Raw genomic sequence first — 17,732 nt, 5'->3', positions numbered from 1 at the left:
GAACAATGAACCCCCGCCCTGAAAGATCCCATTCAGTCAGCTCCATACTACAACACTCTGCACTGCCCTCCTGTCTTGCCCTCCACTAATCCATGTTCTACCCAACCTGGGAGACATAAGCTCAAGTTCCACCAAATGTGGTGGTTCACACCAGTAATCTCAGAACTCAGGGCAGGGGGTGGCGGGGGGGAACTCAGGCAGGAGGATCTGAGTTCAAGCCCAGCTGGGCTACATAGCAAGACCCTGTCAAGCAAAGTTCCACCTAATCCAGAGTCCCTCTCAGTACCAGTGAGCTTCCGCCATCTTTGAAAATTGTCTCCACTTATATGTCAAGGTTTATGTCATCTAAGTGCATATCATTCCCCCTGGTTAGACTTCAGCCTCTTGAAAACAAAGACAATTTTAAGAATTTTCCCAAAAGAAGCCACATCAGTGGTTTGTATCAGGCCAAGCCCAGATCAAGACCAAGTCTTCAACCTGAGGACAGTTTTCACTGCCTAGCACATCTCTCCAGCACAGTAATAGGCCACAATAATTTGAAAACTGAGATGATAAGAATGGCTGAACAAAAAATCTAAAAAGATTTGACTCAACCGTACCTCATCCCTTGTTTTAGGGGACGAAAGTCATTACCATCTTTTCTCACTCCTAGCTAGAGGCTTCCAAGAAGGACTTCCTTGTTAACTGGCCCTTCAGCCTCCACAAATATCACCCAGCATTCAAGTTCAGCCTCTCTTCTTTCTTTTGACACATTCCTAAAGTCTCTGAAATGGGCACCAAGTTTAGTAAGTGCTGATGTTCCATACCTATTATAGTTTGGTCTTGAATGCCCCCCAAAGGCTTATGAGCTACAGGCTGGGTCACCAGCCTATGGCACTACTTATAGGTGGTAGAACCTTTACTGGTAGAAGGAAGTTAGGTCATTGGGAAGGGGAGGTGTCCTTGAAGGAGATATTGGGACCCTGTCCCATTCCTGTGTCTTCCGTGCATTCTGACTGCAATGAACTGGGCAGTTTTTTCTACCATGTACTTCTGCCTCACCACAAGCCCCAAAACAACAGGGCAAACCAACCATGGACTGAAACCTCCAAAACTGTGAGCCAAAACAAACTTTTCCTCCTTGTGAGCTGATTATCTCAGGGATTTTGTGAGTGACGGAAAGCCAGCTAACACAATGACCCTTGCTGTTTACTATAAGTATTATTAACTTTCTTCTTTTGCTGGGAGCAGTTCCAAACAAGGTCTGGAGCCCCAGCAACCTGGGAAAACACTTTTTAAGGGCTCCTTCCCTTCTGGAACCTTCTGGCGCCTATGTTTTTCAAACCCATTTGGAGCTGAAGCCCTGAAGGTATTCCACCAACCCAGTTTCCACAAGGAAGCATGGTTTTACCTGGGGGCAGTGTTTGGGGCAAAGGAGAACTGCCTAGGTTTTTGTTTGTTTGTTTTGGTAGCACTGGGGGTTTGAACTCAAAGCCTCACACTTGCTAGGCAGGAGCTTTTACCACCTGAGCCATTCCACCAGCCCTTTCTTGTGATGGGTTTTCTCAAGATAGGGTCTCCATGAACTATTTGCCTGGGGCTGGCCTCAAACAGCAATCCTCCTGCTTAGCTAGGATTTACAAGTGTTAGCCACCAGCAGCTGGCCTACCTAGTTTTTGTTGCTATTGTTGTTGGTTTGATTTTGAGACAAGTTGTCACTATGTAGCCCAGGCTGGCCTTGAACTTGCAATCCTCCTGCCTCCACCTCCTGAGTGCTAGGATTACAGATATGTGCCACCATGCCCAGAACTCTTCTTGATCCTGCTCTGCTTCCACCTTACATGGCTACAGAATTGGAGGGGACTGCAGACAAAATGAGGATAGAGCACTACCCAGACAACACTATTATTGCTGATACTTTGCCAAGGATAGAAATGAGGACAGAGGAGAAATAGATATGTCATCCTCTCTTCTGCCAACCCTTAGCAACCACTTTCTTGTCACAGTCACTGAAAGACAGAAGAAATTCAAATGAGAAAAAAAGTCTAAAGAAAGAAATCATAACTCATTATGGGGTAGGAAGGCAAGAAGGAGGATGGCAGGGAACAAATCCTGCTGCCAAGTTATCAGTCACCTCTTATGCTCTTAAGAATGTAGCACTTTGTTTGTTTTGCATGACCAGTTTTACCTCCCAAATTCCTGTAAAGCACTTGGTCCAACCTGTTACCTAACAAAGCCAACGTCATCTTACCTGTTCTTACACTCTAATGGGAACCTTGGCCTGTGATTAGCCACCAAGCCGAGTACCCCACCTGAGGCATTGGAAGCCTCTAACTGAGGCTGCTCCATACACTCTTCAAGCAACTGTCAACAGTGCCCAAAGCCACAATGAAGGTTCTACTCTTTTCCTTTCTCCTGTTGCTGCTACTCATGCTTGTGTCAACTGTCTCTAGCAGCCCAAATCCAGGTAAGTGAGGTTAATTTTCTATGAAAGGGAAAAGAGGGGCAGAAAATGTAGCAAAACAGACCACACATGCATCAAAATGTAATGCCTTTAGCTGCAAGAATTTAGGGCAAGTTAGCCTTTCTCAGTGCCAGTTTTCTCATTTATAAAAAAGAGAAACAGGCCAGGTGTGGTGGCTTAAGTCTGTAATCCTAGCTATCTGGGAGACAGAGATCAGGAGGATCGTGGTTCAAGGCAGCCTGAAAAAAGTTCTCAAGACCCTATCTCAAACAATGGCTGGGCACAGTAGTTCATGTCTGTCATCCCCAGCTACATGGGGAAGCACAAATAGGAAGATCGAAGTCAGGGCCAGCCTGGGCATAAAATGAGACCCTATTAACTAAAGCAAAAGAACTGGGGGCATGGCTCAAGTGATAGAGCGCCTGCCTAGCAAGCATGAAGCCCTGAGTTCATTTCCCAGCACAGTCCCTTCCATAATGAGGAAACAGTACTTACACCCAAAGAGTTAAAAGAGATAGTGTATTTGGCAGTGTCTACAACTGTAGTTTGCAAAATATACACAAAGGGCCAGGGATGTGGTTCGGTGGTACAGCACTTGTCTAGCAGTGTGAGGCCCTGGGTTCAACTCCCAGCACCACAAGGAAATACACACACACACAGGAAGCTCAACAAAGATTTTCCCCTTCCTTTCCCAAAGAGCAATGAATTTCCACAAGGCCCAACTAGGTTGTGGTGATGGGAAGCTACTGAAGGCAAATGTATGTACACACAAGGTAAAAAAGTTTTTAAAAAGCTACATACATATGTAATATATATATATATGTAATATATTTGGCAGTACTGGTCTTTGAACTCAGGGCTTCATGCTTGCTAGGCAGGCATTCTATCACTTGAGTCACACTGACAGCCCTTTTGTGTGATGAGTTTTTTCAAGATACAGTCTGGAGAACTATTTGCCAGGGCTGGCTTTAAACCATGATCCTCCTGATCTCTACCTTCTGAGTAGCTGGGATTATAGTTGTGAGCCACGGGTGCTCAGCTCGCAACTATATTCTTGATAGTGCACCAGACATGCCAAATGGTAATGTAATGAAGTAGACATACTCATACTGGGTAGTGTCCATATGGAAGCTTTAACCATACCAAGCCCTGTGGTAACAACTCACTTTTTGGGAAGCAGATCTTTGGTAAGCGGTTCCAAACTTGCTTCAGTTTTCACTGCAGCCAAATGGCCCAGGCCTTTGCAAAACAACTGCACAGAATAAAGCCTACCCACATGTATTTTTCTACTTCAGTTCATCATCCCCCAGGGGCTACTTTGAGGTGAAATAGCTTGTTGCGCACTCAGTATCAACTTGGTCGTAAAATCAGAAGTTCAAATTTCTCCTACTTTTTTTTTTGGCAGAACTGGGATTTGAACTCATGGCCTCATGCTTGCTAAGCAGCCTCTCCTACTTTTTTTGTTTGTTGAGAGAATCTCGAGCTGTAGCCCATTCTGGCCTTGAATACAATCCTTCTGTCTTAGCCTCCCAAATGCTAGGATTACAGGTATGTTCCCAGCTCCAAGTTCTCCTCCTTGGTAGAAAGTACCCTCTGGAAGCTGCTGAGTCCCACATCTCTAAGGCCCAGACCACCACTCTGGAAGAAAAGGCTTTTCCATGACTGTGACAGACACCAACGCCAGAGTCCTCAGCCTGGATTCAAAGCTTTATCCCCTACCTGCCATTCCAGTCTACCCCCCATATCCACTAACAAATATTATATGTTCCACCCACACTGGACTGCTATTTCTTGAACAGAGCCTCTGTTTTCCTACCAGATCAACTTTGCTCACACATCCAGTTCAAATACCACCTCTTCCCCACAGCCTCTCAATCTCTCCCACAAGCAAACATGAGCTCAGCCCTAACTGGACTCTCCTTTTTTATTTATCACAGTCTGCCTCATACTGAAAACATGTGTGCCTTTCCACCCCTGCCCTTCTAGACTGTAGCCTCCTTGGTGGCCCAGACTGGTGTACTGTATCCATATCTGCCACACTATTCAGACATATTTAATAAATATTAGCTAAGTTCTCAGATTTTGAAGTTCAAAATGATGCCATTTTAAGACTCTACACCAGGGTTTGATAGCAACTCACCTGACATTTGGGAGCCGCTTGGTGCATTGTAAGATGGTCAGCAGAAACCACCTGGCCTCTGTTCACTAGATGCCAATAGTAGACCCCTATCTCCTCACCCTGCCCCCAAGTCAAGAAAGCTAAAGATAGGCTGTGTGCAGTGGCTCACGCCTGCAATTCTAGCTATTCGGGAGGCAGAGATCAGGAGATCGAGGTTAGAAGCCAGCCTCAGCAAATAGTTCAAGAGACCCTATTTCAAAACTGCCCAACACACACACACACACACACACACACACACACACACAAAAGGACTGGTGAAGTGGCTCAAGTGGTAGAACACCCACCTAGTAAACATGAGGCCCTGAGTTTAAACCCCAGTACTGCCAGGAAAAAAAAAAGGGACAAAGAAAGAAAAAAGAAAAGAAAGAAAGCTAAAAATAGCTCCAGACATGCCAAGTGTGCCCAGGGGGACAACTCCCAGTGGAGAACCATAGTTCTATACCAATAGCTCTCAAACCTGGCTACACACTTAGACTCACCCAGACATCTAGACCCAGCCTTGAAGTCAGGGGGACCTAGATCCAAACCCTAACTCTACAAGTGATCTAACTTTTTTGATCCTCAAGTTTATTATCTTAAAATGAATAAAATACCACTTATCACAGACTTGAGAACAGCAAATGATCCAGTTGGGCGCCAATGGCTCACATCTGTAATCCCAGCTACTTGGGAGGTTGAGATTGGGAGGATCACAGTTCAAGGCCAGCTGGAGAAAATAGTTCAGAAGATCCCATCTCCAAAATAACCACGGCGAAATGGACTAGTGTGTGGCTCAAGTGGTAGAGCGCCTACTTTGCAAGTGTGAAACCCTGAGTGCAAACCCTAGTCCCACCAAAACAAAACAAAACAAAACAAAAAAGAGTAAATGATCTATAACGGGCACCTAGAACGGGTTCAATAGATGGACCAAGTGCAACTTGTCAAACAGTTCCCAAAGTACTAGGGCAAGGAACTTGTGACAGCACGCTGCCATCAGGTGGCCCTGTCACAAATTGCATGGGATAGGCAGTGGCCGTGGGCAAGCTTGCTTCCCAGCAAAGCAGTCTCACCATGCCCACTAAGTCTGAGCCAATTCGTGACCAGAAGGAAAGACACCCTCCACCCTCCAAAGCAATTCTCAAGATAAAATCTGATCTTTATCTCTTAAAATAAACATAGCCGTGCTCAATACGCTTTTCAGTGGGAAATGGGCAAAAAAGAAATGGATGAAAATAAATGATAACATTATGAAGTGAATCACTTATAATAATAAATTAGCCATTACTTATAATATTACTTAATCATAAAATTACTTATAACAATAGCTGGTATGTGTTAGGAACTCCTACACTGCAGGTATTGTTCTAAGCACTACACAGATACGGTATGATCTCATTTTGAAATCTATTGTTTGCCAGGCACCATGGCTCACACCTGTAATCCTAGCTACTCAGGAGGCAGAGATTAGGAGGATCATGGTTCAAAGCCAGCCTCGGCAAAACAGTTCACAAGACCCTCTCTGGAAAAAACCCATCACAAAAAAAAGGGCTGATGGAGTGGCTCAAGATGTAGGCCCTGAGTTAAAACCCCAGTACTGAAAAACAAACAAACAAACAAACAAAAAATATATATAATTTATTCTAACTTGCTATTTTTCATACTTTCAGAAATATTGTAAATACTCAAAGTTCCAGTATATTCTTCGTGAAGTTTTTTTCAATAACATCTTACATAACCAGAATGCAATAATGTTGACTAATTCGCAAACATTCCCATTTTGCTGATCATCCATCCCATGAATGTCCTTTTTCTAGTGCAGATTCCAATCCAGGATTCCACACTGAAGAAAACTGTGATATCTCCTTAGTCTTCTCCACTCCGGGGTAGTTTCTCAGTATTTCCTTGTCTTTCGTGACCTTAATACTAAATAGAGAACTGGTTTTATCCTGTAGAATGTACCTGATTTGGTCTGTCTGAAGCTTGGTCATGGTTAAGTTCAAGTTATGCATTTGGGCAAGAATACCACAGAAGTGATGTGTTCTCAGTATGACACATCAAGAGGCCTAGGATGTCACTCTCTCCTTACTGGTGATGTTAACTGGTTAAGGTAGTATCGGCCAGTTTTCTCTACTGTAAATTTCTTATTTTCTCCTTATAATTAATAAGTATCCCGTGCAGAGATACTTTGAGACCAGGCAAAACCCTGCTTCTTCTCATCATATTTTACCCATTAACTTTTATAATCCATTAATAATTCTTTTTTTGGTGATACTGGGGTTTGAACTCAGGTTTTCACGCTTGTTAGGCAGGTGCTCTACCAGCCCTTTTTTGTGATGGGTATTTTCAAGATAAGATCCCGTAAAATATTTGCCCAGGATGGCTTTGAACATTCATCCTCCTGAACTCTGCCTTCTGAGTGGCTAGAATGACAGGCATGAGCCACAGGCACGTGGTTCATTAATGATTCTTACCTATAACTATTATACCCTGGTATTAGTCAAATGGTGATTTTCTATTTCTTTCTTTTTTTTTGGTGGTTTAGGGTTTGAACTTATATGGCCTGATGCTTACCAGGCAGGCATTCTACCACTTGAGCCATGCCCCTAGCCCAGTTTTCTATTTTATTTTTCCATGCTGGGGTTTGAACTCAGGGCCTACATCTTGAGTCACTCCACCAGTCCTTTTTTGAGATGGGTTTTTCTCGAGATAGGGTTTTGCGAACTATTTGCCCAAGCTGGCTTCAAACCATGATCCCCCTGAATCTCTGCCTCCTGAGTAGCGACTGAGTACATTCGTGAGCACCGGCACCCAGCCCAGTTTTCTATTTATTGACTAGAATTCTACTCTAAGAGAGACTCCTCCTTTTTCATTTATCTACATCGGTATGGACTTATAATCCATTCTTCTCATTATTTATTATGCTGCTCATATTGTTCCTAAGCTGGCCACTGGATGTTCCTTCAAGTTGGTTTCTGTGATGTTGTAATATCACTATAGTTTTCTTCTGAGTAGTTCCTTACTTTCTGACACTACAAGATGTTCCAGGCTCATACTAGAGTTTTCTGCTCCAGCCCTGGAATCAGCCACTTCTCCAGGGATTCCTGGTTCCTTTCTTGGGAGAATAAAAAACCACTGGAGCTGGACTCACTTTGCTAAATCGATGCCATTGCTACTCCAACCTCTGGTGGATAGAGCTGAGAAATACACGCACAGGAACAGGAACAGAACTATTTCTGCACATCATGCAGAAAAAGTTCAGCAACTTGTGCAACTTAGCAGAGCAAAGATGCAGAAGAACTGGGAAATCACAATAATGACAGCTGTACTGTAAGTCCTAACAAGTGGAAGTAATTTCTTTCCACATACCTGTCAGCACAAAGTCACAAGCCTAAGATTCCAGCATAAGAACTAGCTTTAAATAATAACCAGAAGTCCACAGCAACAAACACTGTGAGCACTGGGCACTCACAGTAGTTCATTTGTTCCTCACGATTCTGCAAGGCAGATATTACTATCCTCATTTTCCAAATCAGGAAATCAAAGATCAAACAAGCAAGTGAATTGTCCGAGACTGCATAGTTAAGTGACAGAGCCACTAGGTAACCCCCTGTCTATCTGTATATAAAGATCAGCTAATCAGTCAACTAATCAGATGTCAGTCAACTATTTTATTTACTTATTTATTTCTCAGTACTGGGATTTGAACTCAGGGCCCACACCTTGCACCACTCCACCAACCCTTTTTTGTGAAGGTTTTTTTTTCGAGATAGGGTCCTTTGAACTATTTGTCCCGGCCGGCTTTGAACCATGATCCTCCACCTCCTGAGTAGCTAGGATTATAAGCGTGAGCCACTGGTGCCTGGCTTCAACTAATTTTAGGTGGAACATAAATTTACTGTTTTTTTTTTATTTAATAGCTGTATGTTCATCTTAATGCACCTTAGGAAAAAAATCTAAGCATGCCTCAAATCTGTAATTTTATAGATCATATCACACAAGATAAGGCTGTTTCATAAAATATGAGGTGTATGAGGTGAACAATTGTAGAGGTGGTATAATCTGTAGAAAAAAATCTAAAGACAGTCCACAAACATCTGAGTTTTGGAAGAATAGTACTATAGTCCCTGCAGCTTCATTTCAGGGTCACCTAGGGCTGCAGAAAAAATATCTCACACCTGGGTTTAATCCTAAATGTATCACCCTTACTTCTGTAAACTTGGGCATTTCATTTGTTCTCTCAGGCCTTAGTTTCCCCATCTGAAAATAAAGGAAACAGTGATTTAATTAACATAGCACTTTGAAAAGCAGTTTGATAAAGACACTGAGAAACAAAAAAACTGTTCTTAACCTTTGAACAAATAATTCCACTTTGAGAGCACTCTCCGAGAGAGAGAGAGAGAGAGAGAGAGAGAGAGAGAGAGAGAGAGAGAGTTTTTATTTTCTTTCCCAAGAAAATAATCCAAAATTTGGAAATAGTTATAAGAATGAAGAACTTCATTTTTATGGTCGGTCTAAATATTCAGCAATGGAAGGACAGTTAAATAATGTGGAATGCATTTACTTTTGGGGAGTAATATGCAGTCACTTAAAATGGTTCATGAAGATGTCACAGCAATATGCTTTAAGAGGTAGAGGAAAACCAGGCACTGGTGGCTCACGCCTATAATCCCAGATACTCAGGAGGCAGAGATCAGGAGGATCATGGTTCAAAGCCAGCCCAGGAAAATAGTTTGCAAGACCCTATCTCAAAAGTACCCATCACAAAAAGGGTTGATGGGGAGGCTCAAGTGCTAGAGCACCTGCCTAACAAGTGTGAGGCCCTGAGTTCAAACCCCAGTGCCACCAAAAAAAAAAGAATAAGAAGAAGGGGAAAAAAAGAGAAATCTTCTCACATACTGTTGCTATCAAGAGATAAAGAAAACCAAATACAGGTAATAAAAATGCCAAAATACCAATAGTAATAATGAGTTATTTGTTGTGCTTTCTCCAATGTGGTTGTATTACAGTTAGAATAAAAAAAAAACTTCTCAATTAAAATTCAACCAAATAATCTACAAGATTTCTTCCAGCTCTAGTATTCTTCAGCCTTTCTCTGGAATGAGGAGAGGTCACATAAGAGTAAAATTGTAGAAAAAAATTAGATGGCAGGGGTCATGCCTGTCTAAATTATTGTAACAGTGCTCAAAACAACCCAGAAGAACATCTGAAAACTAGTGCTGGGCAAGTGATGCAACAGCTACCATCTGTGTGGCAGAAAGGGCGAGAGGCTGGGAAATAGGAGGTCCGAATAGAACCAGCTGATCTCCAAGGGCCTTCTTGTGCACCCAATTTACTGAAGAAACACTTACCAAACGCCTCCCTTGTGCCAGGACCTATGAGCTGAATGACTACTGAACTATGGGTTCTGAAACCGACAAACAACAAGGGTTTTATTTTAGCTTGCTTGGACTGTCATAACAAAATACCAGACAGGGTAACTTACACAATGAAAATTTTATTTTCTCACAGTTCTGGAGGCTGGAAATACAGGATCAAAGTATCAGCAGGCCACGCATTGGTGGCTCATGCCTATAATCCTAGCTACTTAGGACACAGAGATCAGGAGGATCATGGTTCGAAGCCAGCCCTGGCAAATAGTTCGGGAGACCCTATCTTGAAAAACCTATCACAAAAAATGGCTAGTGGAGTGGCTCAAGGTGTAGGCCCTGAGTTCAAACCCCATTCTGCAAAAGGTGTCAGCAGGTTTAGTCTGTTCAAGGCCTTTCCCCTTGGCTTCCAAATGGTTGCTGTCTTAGTGTGAGCTGCTATAATAAAGAGCCATCCACAGGTGGCTTAGATACAATAGAAACTTATTTCTCATAGTTTTGTAGACAGCATTTCTGAGATCGGAGTGTCAGCATGATTGAGTTCTGGCAAGGGTTGTCTTCTGGATTGCAGATAGCCAACATCTCCTTGTATCTTGACTTGGTGAAAAAAAGAATGAGAGAATTCTCTGGTGTCCCTATTATAAGGGCACGAATCTCATTCACAAGACTCTACGTTCATGACCTAATTACCTCCAAAAGCCCTACCTCCTAACACTACCACTTTGGGGGTTAGGATTTTAACATATAGATTTTAGGGGCACAAGAACATTCAGTTCATAACTGTTGTCTTGACTTGGGGTATGGCTCAAGTGGTAGAGCACTTGCCTAGCAAGTGTGAGGCCCTGAGTTCAAATTCCAGTACTGCCATAACAGTTGTCTTCTCCTCATATCCTCATATGGTTGTTCCTCTGTGTGTGCATATCCTTGGGGTGTTTTTTTGTTTTGTTATGTTTTTTTGCAGTATTGGGGCTTGAATTCAGGGCCTACACCTTGAGCCATTCCACCAGCCCTTTTTTTTTTTTCTCTCTCTCTTTTTCTTTTTTTTCTTTTTTTGTGATAAGGTTTTTTTTCCGAGATAGGGTCTCACATACTATTTGCCCGGGCTGGCTTCAAACTGAGATCCTCCTGATCCCTGCTTCCTGAGTAGCTAGGATTACAGGCATGGACTGGGGTATTTTGTATGTGTCCAAAGATCATTTTCTTACAAGGACATCAGTCAGATTGGATTAGAGCCCATCAAAACAGCCTAATTTTAACTTAATCACTTCTATAAAGGCCCTATCTCCAAATATAGTCATTCTGAAGTAATGGAAGTTAGGGCTTCACCATGTGAATTTTGGAGGATACAGTTCAGTCCATAACAGATTTCAAGTAATGAACTATAACTGCAATAACTGTTTGAATAAAATGGGAACCACATGAAGGCATAATTGATTTTGACAGGAAATACCAGGAACATAGGAGGTGTCATCTGGGCTCAGTTTCAGCTTGACTACTTCCGGTCTACAAGCCTTCATCTTTGATTATCATAGAAATAGTTTAGAACTGGACATGGTGATGGGTGCTTGTAGTCCCAACTACTCAGGAGGCTGACACAAGAGGATATCTTGAGCCCAGCCTAATTCGAGCTATACAGTAAGACCCTGTCTCCAAACATATATATTATATATCACAATACAGAGACAAGACCCCGGCATGGTGGTGCATGCCTGTAATTCCAGTTTCTTGAGAGGCTGAAGCAGAAGGATCACAAATGCCAGGGCTTGGAAAACTTAGCAAGAGCCTATCTCAACATAAAATCATAAAAAAATTTTTAAAGGCTGAGAGAGTAGCTTGATGGTAAAGTACATTCCTAATATTCACAAGACCCTGGGTTCAATCACCACCGGAAAAAAAATGGAGATAAGATAGAGTCAGATAATAAAGTGGCTTGGATAGAGACTAAAAGGGGAGTATATTTGTTCCAGAGGAACAAATGCAAATACCATCTTCTTAGTAGTTAAACTGGGATTGTGGATTCAAACACAACAACATGGAGGTCAGGTGGAAATTCTGATTTATAGAATAATCTGCTCCTTGCTCTCATCCATTAAGTCATGAGGACTTTAATGTGTAGGGGGAGAGGGTTACAGTCTTGACAACCCACACTCTATCCTCACTTCCATCCAAAAGCCATTCTTTTTCCACTTATCTTCAGCTAAACTTTTCTCTTTTTTTGGTGGTACTGGGGTTTGAACTCAGGGCCTCACACTTGCTAGGTAGGTGCTCTACACTTAAGTCACCCTGCCAGCTCCTTTCTGTGTTGTTTACTTTTGAGATAGGGTCTCTCAAACTATTTACCCGGGCTGGCTTTGAACCACCATCCTCCTGATCTTTGCCTCCTGAGTAGCTAGGATTACAGTGAGCCAATGCTTCTGGCTCCCAGTCAAACTTTTCTTTAGAGCACATTTTGAATCTCAGTTCCTTATCCATTTAAAATTCTCCTCTCTAGAAAAGCCCTAGATCCCCAAAGTGAAAAGGAAGGAGAAATGGAATTGTCCTGGCCTAGGTAGCACTAGGGACCTTTGGGGTGGGTGGAGACTTCCTTTCCAGTGCCTGGAATGACCTGTTTCCTTCCGACAGGGGTCGCAAGAGGCCAAAGGAACCAACGCCAAGTTTCTGGGAGGTGGCTCCCAGTAGGCAGCCAAGAATGTGAGTGCAAAGGTCAGTAATTCAGCATCAACAGGACAACAGTAACAATGCCAACCTGAGCCCAGCTCTGTCCCTTGAGCCCCTGGAACCAGTGCAGATGCTATCTGAGCTGACCCCCCAGCCCACCACACACAGCACCAATGCCTGCTTCCTTCCTGAGTCTGAGGCAAGAACTAGGGTCCTCCTTCTCCAAGGTCTACAAGGTCTAGGTGAGAGCCAGCTGTCCCTTCCCCCTTTATCCTTTTCCCAAAAAAACTCAGGCTGGAGCTGCCTTCCCAAAGGATTTGTACTTTTTCCTGGCCTTTCAAAAACATCCTGGATCCTCTTATCAGCTTTATTATACTCAAAGGAAAGACCAAAGCAGAGTGATAAAATGGCTTGCTCAAGGTAAAGCTAAAATAACATCTTGGTCTTACTCTTCATTCTTTGGTCTCCCCAATGATACCCCCATAGTCTCTCTAACCCTGACACTGGAAGTCCTGGGGCTCATGCAGCTGTATGTCTCCACTGTTTGGGGTTGACCCCTTTCCCATCCCGTTGCAATGTGAAAGAGAAACCAAAAGGCACAGAAGATGACAAGTAAAGCCCTGCCCAACTCCCCATCCTCAAACACACTATCCTCCTGTCTAAGCAGCCACCTGTTATTTCAGATTGGTTCCTGAGAGCCCCTAAAAGAAAACTCATGACAGTGCCCAGGCTGCAGGAGAAGTGTCCCTGTGATCACTCAAAAGGCAATGTGAAGAAAAACAGTAAGTCTTGAGAGAATGACCTTCCTTAAACCAGAGTCACTCCTGTGCAATCACTAGGGAGGAAGCAGAGGTTGAAAACAGACAAGAGAAATGAAATGAACACTAGGAAAACCACACATTTTAACACTCCTTTTCTTTTCTTTTGGCAGCACCAGGAGATTGAAATCAGAGCCTCACACTTTCTAGGCAGGCACTCTATCATTTGCGCCATTCTACCAGCCCTTTTATGTGATGGGTTTTTTCAAGATAGGGTCTCTCAAACTATTTGTGTGAGACTGGCTTCAAATTGCAATCCTCCTGATCTCTGCCTCCTGAGTAGCTAGGATTATAGGCGTCAGCCACCCAGACCAGCTCAGCCCTTTCTATTCAATGTCAATTTGTGGGAAAATAGGAGTCAGAAGAGCAGGGTACAATTATTCTGACACTAGAGATGTTTAGCCAAATTCCTAGATTCCAGAACTTAGTACTTATCAAAGTGGAAGGAGACAAGGCTGTTGGGACCTCATTATTGATTACTGAAGATGACACCTGTATCAATGTCAAACAGAATTTTACTTCTTCCTAATCTAACAGGGGTGTGTGTGTGTGTGTGTGTGTGTGTAAAGCAGGGAAGTTTATTGAGATAGAAAAATAGGAAACAATAGAGCTCCCACAGCTGGGAGATATCCCAAGAGAGGGTTCAATCTAGCAGTTGTTTTTTGGTTTTTGTTTTTTTGGGGGTTTTGGTAGCACAGGGGCTTAAACTCAGGGCCTTACGCTTTCTAAGCAGGAGCTCTACCACTTGAGCCACTCTGCCAGTCCATATTTGTGTTGGGTATTTTTTTGAGATAGGGTCTTGAGAACTATTTGCCCCAGGCTGGCTTCGAACCTCAATTCTCCTGATCTCTGCCTCCTGAGTAGCTAGGATTACAGGTATGAGTTACCTGTATCCAGCTCATTTTTGTTTTTTAAACTATTACATGTTTTTACCTACCAAAAGCTTTGGAAGAATATGAAGCAAACTATTAACAGTGGTTGGCTCTGGAGAGTATGGAGTAAATGTAGAGATGGTAGGAAGTCTTTTATTTTCTACTGGGTTTACTTTTCTTATTTTAATCTTTTCCACAGGATAAGTGTTACTCATATAATTTTAAAAGCTCTCATAAAAACTAAAATTTAAGCCAGGCACCAGTGTCTCATGCCTATAATCCTAGCTACTTGGGAGGCTGAGATCAGGAGGATTGAAGTTTGAGGTGAGCCTGGGCAAATAGTTCTTAAGACCCCATCTCCAAAATAACTAGAGCAAAATGGACTGGAGGTGTGGCTCAAGTGGTAGAGTACCTGCTTTGCAAGCATGAAGCCCTGAGTTCAAACTCCAGGTCTGCTCAAAATAATAATAATAATAACAATAATAATAATAATAATAATAATAAAATTAAAAACTGTTTTAACACTATCCTCCCCCCTTTATTTGCCCTCTAGGACACGGAAGACACCACAGGAAGCCAAACAAACACTCCAAAGCCTGCCAGCAATTTCTCAAACGATGTCAACTAGCAAGCTTTGCTCTGCCCTTATAGAAGTTCTGAGAGCCCACTTTTCCAATTATATACTCAGTCAAGGGGCAGCAGGCACCCCTAGAGTATTTCATATGCTCCCCACTCCCTGTCTGCACCTCCAAATCATTCCAATGCTCTCAAAAGCCATTTTCCCCAACATCATATTGATTATTACTTCTTCTACTGCCTTCTTCTCCTGTCCAGTCTTTTCCTGTGTCCACTCCTCATGCAGGCTTAAGCTTAATTACCTAAGGTCTAAGTTGACCTTAAATACAATCAGGAAAGTAGCAAACAGAAGCCAATAAATGTTTTTTAAACATAATAGGCCAAAATCAATTCTTTCAAATTGGGATCTGACAATTCACATTCAACCCAGAACATTCCTTTTACCCTGTTCTCTCCAAAGTCAAACTAGATTGTACACATACTTCTCTCTTCCACAACCTTCACTTTCCACTCTTTTTTCTTTTTGGTTGTAGTGGGATTTGAACTCAAGGACTTATGCTTGTGAGGCAAATGCTCTCCCACTTGAGCCACTCTGCCAGCCCCACTTTTTACTCTCTCATTCAACAAATCTTTCTGAGGTAAGAGTTAGGTAGAGCAAAGAAAGCAAGTAAAGCAATGAATCCAACATTGTCTCATTAAAAATAGGTTTTTAGGGCTGGCAGAATGGCTCAAGTGGTAAAGCGCCTGCCTAGCAAGTGTGAAGCCCTGAGTTCAAACCCCAGTACCACCAAAAATAAAAATAGGTTTTTCAAAAATTGTCCATTTTTTACCACGTAGGCAACCTTCAGTATGATTACTGTCATTGCCACCAGTCACCATCAATAGTCACTGGTTTTGTGGGTTTCCAGTATAGTACAGAATATATGCAGAACCACAGCTCAAGGCTAGAAAGATGGTGTGGAGGCCCTCAAGTGCCATTCAAGACAGCTTTGAACTATAAAAATTGAAGGACTTTTTTTTTTGTAGTACTGGAATTTGAACTCAGGGCCTCTTCTGTGAGCCACTCCACCAGCCCTTTTTTGTGATGGGTTTTTTCAAGATAGGGTCTCAAGAGCTATTTGCTCAGGCTGGCTTCAAACGGTGATCCTCCTGATCTGCCACCCGCCAGGTTTTTTTTTTGTTTTTTTTTTTTTTATCATGGGTATGAAATGATAAGAGTAACAATGTAAGGAGATTAAACTGGCAACCAGTTTTCTGAATCAATAAAGAGGAAAAAAATTATTATAAGTATAGAAACTGCCTCCCCCTATCCCTTTCCTCAAACATTAGAAGGGGAGACAAAAAAAGGGGGAGAGGGGACCTTCATCCAGAGTCTGGCGTGTGTCCTCCCATATGAAACAGAAGACTAAATTAAGAAGCTTGCCTTATGAGAGGGGTCATTGCATTTTAACTGAGTGCTGAGTTGGGTGGGGTCCTATTTATGACACAAGAGGGCAAGCCCCTCCCTTCTGGGAAGAGAGTGCTGGGCACACAACCTCCTCCTATTTATAATCCCTCCCCTCAAGGTAGGAAGCACAGAGTGCAGCAAGTGGCACAGGTGTTGGGGGAATAGCAGTGATCAACCCAGCTGCCTTAAGGAAGACCAGGGATGCCAGGATGAAAGATTGGAGTCCAAAGAGAAATGCCATGATGAAAGATCTGTGAAGAGGGAAGCCTGGTGGAGGTGCACAAGGATGATGCCTGGAAGATCAACATGTTCCATGACAGAAGCAATGATGGATCCAGTTTCAACGTCAGTAACTAGACCAGAATGGGAACCTGAGGCATACCAGAGACCTATAATCCAGCCAGAGCCTGAGTCAGAAAAGACACCCACAGGCCAACCAAGACCAGAGGCTCAGCAGGGATTCAATACCCAACAGAAGCCTGCATCACAGCAAAGACCCCTCACTCAGCAGAAGCCCATTGTCCAACATGAAGCTAAATATCAGCAGGAACCTATAGCACAACAATCTGCTGTGCACCAGGAATTTCTTGCCCCACAGGAGTCTGTGCCACAGCAATTACCCTCCATCCACAATGTGCACTCAGAACAGCAAGAAGGTGCCTCCCAGCAGGGACCTGGGCCAGGGACAGTGTTTACAACTCAACAGGAACCAGAATTGAGAGAGAGACTTGTAGCCCGTCAGGATCAGTAGACCCATCTCTAGCTCAACAAGAAGTTGGATCCATACCTACAGCCCAAGGTATACCTGGACCCAAAAAGGGACCATCTACCCAGATTAAATCTACATCATCAAAGGGACCTGAACAGTCAGACCTTACAGCCCAACCAACACCTCCAGTCCAGGATGTCAAATCTAAACAGGGATTTTCAACCCAGGGGGGATTTCTAACCAGAATGCACGAAGTGTTCACCCAGCGATCATCCCAAGAGGGGAAGACATTTTTTGAATGGGTCACAGATTTTGATACAGAATCAGATGTGAATTCATCTTCAGAGACAAATCCTCTAGTTGTAGGGGATAGAACAGTGACCCCAGGAGTGAAGCCAGAATTCCCAAAGAAACCTAGTTATGAAGTGATGTCAGGATATGACAGGCTTTCAGGAAGAAAGCCAGCACCCAGAATCACAAAAACAACCAGGACACAGGTGAGTCTGAACCTGGAGGGATGGAGCCTCCCAGGGACAGTTATTCATTCATTCATTTATTCATTCATTCAACAAGATAAGGGGATATTGAAAGTTCAAGGGCAGCCTGGGCTACATAGGGAGACCCTATCTTAAAAACAAAACAAACAAAAAAAAAAAAAAAGAAAAAGAAAGAAATACTAAGAATT

At 43.0% G+C, this 17,732-nt stretch overlaps 1 protein-coding gene, 1 long non-coding RNA gene and 1 pseudogene across 3 annotated transcripts in view; 2 read left to right on the top strand and 1 right to left on the bottom strand.

Moving 5' to 3' along the window:
* The window catches only part of Cxcl17 (C-X-C motif chemokine ligand 17), a 54,996-nt gene extending 39,899 nt beyond the window's left edge, over nucleotides 1-15,097 (top strand). The window contains exons 1-4 of one of the 2 annotated variants that reach the window (XM_074057326.1): nucleotides 2,225-2,446; nucleotides 12,590-12,670; nucleotides 13,309-13,407; nucleotides 14,869-15,097. In XM_074057326.1, coding sequence (XP_073913427.1) covers nucleotides 2,368-2,446; nucleotides 12,590-12,670; nucleotides 13,309-13,407; nucleotides 14,869-14,966 — 357 coding nt within the window. In that variant the 5' untranslated portion in view covers nucleotides 2,225-2,367 and the 3' untranslated portion in view covers nucleotides 14,967-15,097. Of the gene's footprint in view, nucleotides 1-2,224; nucleotides 2,447-12,589; nucleotides 12,671-13,308; nucleotides 13,408-14,868 lie in introns of those variants that run through there. The other variant, XM_074057327.1, reaches the window with a different exon arrangement.
* LOC109691873 (uncharacterized) overlaps nucleotides 1-17,732 on the bottom strand; it is a 62,628-nt gene that overhangs the window by 43,398 nt on the left and 1,498 nt on the right. The gene's annotated exons all lie outside the window — the stretch shown is intronic.
* On the top strand, nucleotides 16,667-17,413 carry LOC141418171 (hormone-sensitive lipase-like; annotated as a pseudogene).

Source organism: Castor canadensis, chromosome 16, assembly GCF_047511655.1.
Source record: "Castor canadensis chromosome 16, mCasCan1.hap1v2, whole genome shotgun sequence".
Lineage (NCBI taxonomy): Eukaryota > Metazoa > Chordata > Mammalia > Rodentia > Castoridae > Castor > Castor canadensis.
The sequence above is the reverse complement of the archived record's forward strand: the minus strand, read 5'-3'. Positions and strand labels throughout refer to the sequence as shown.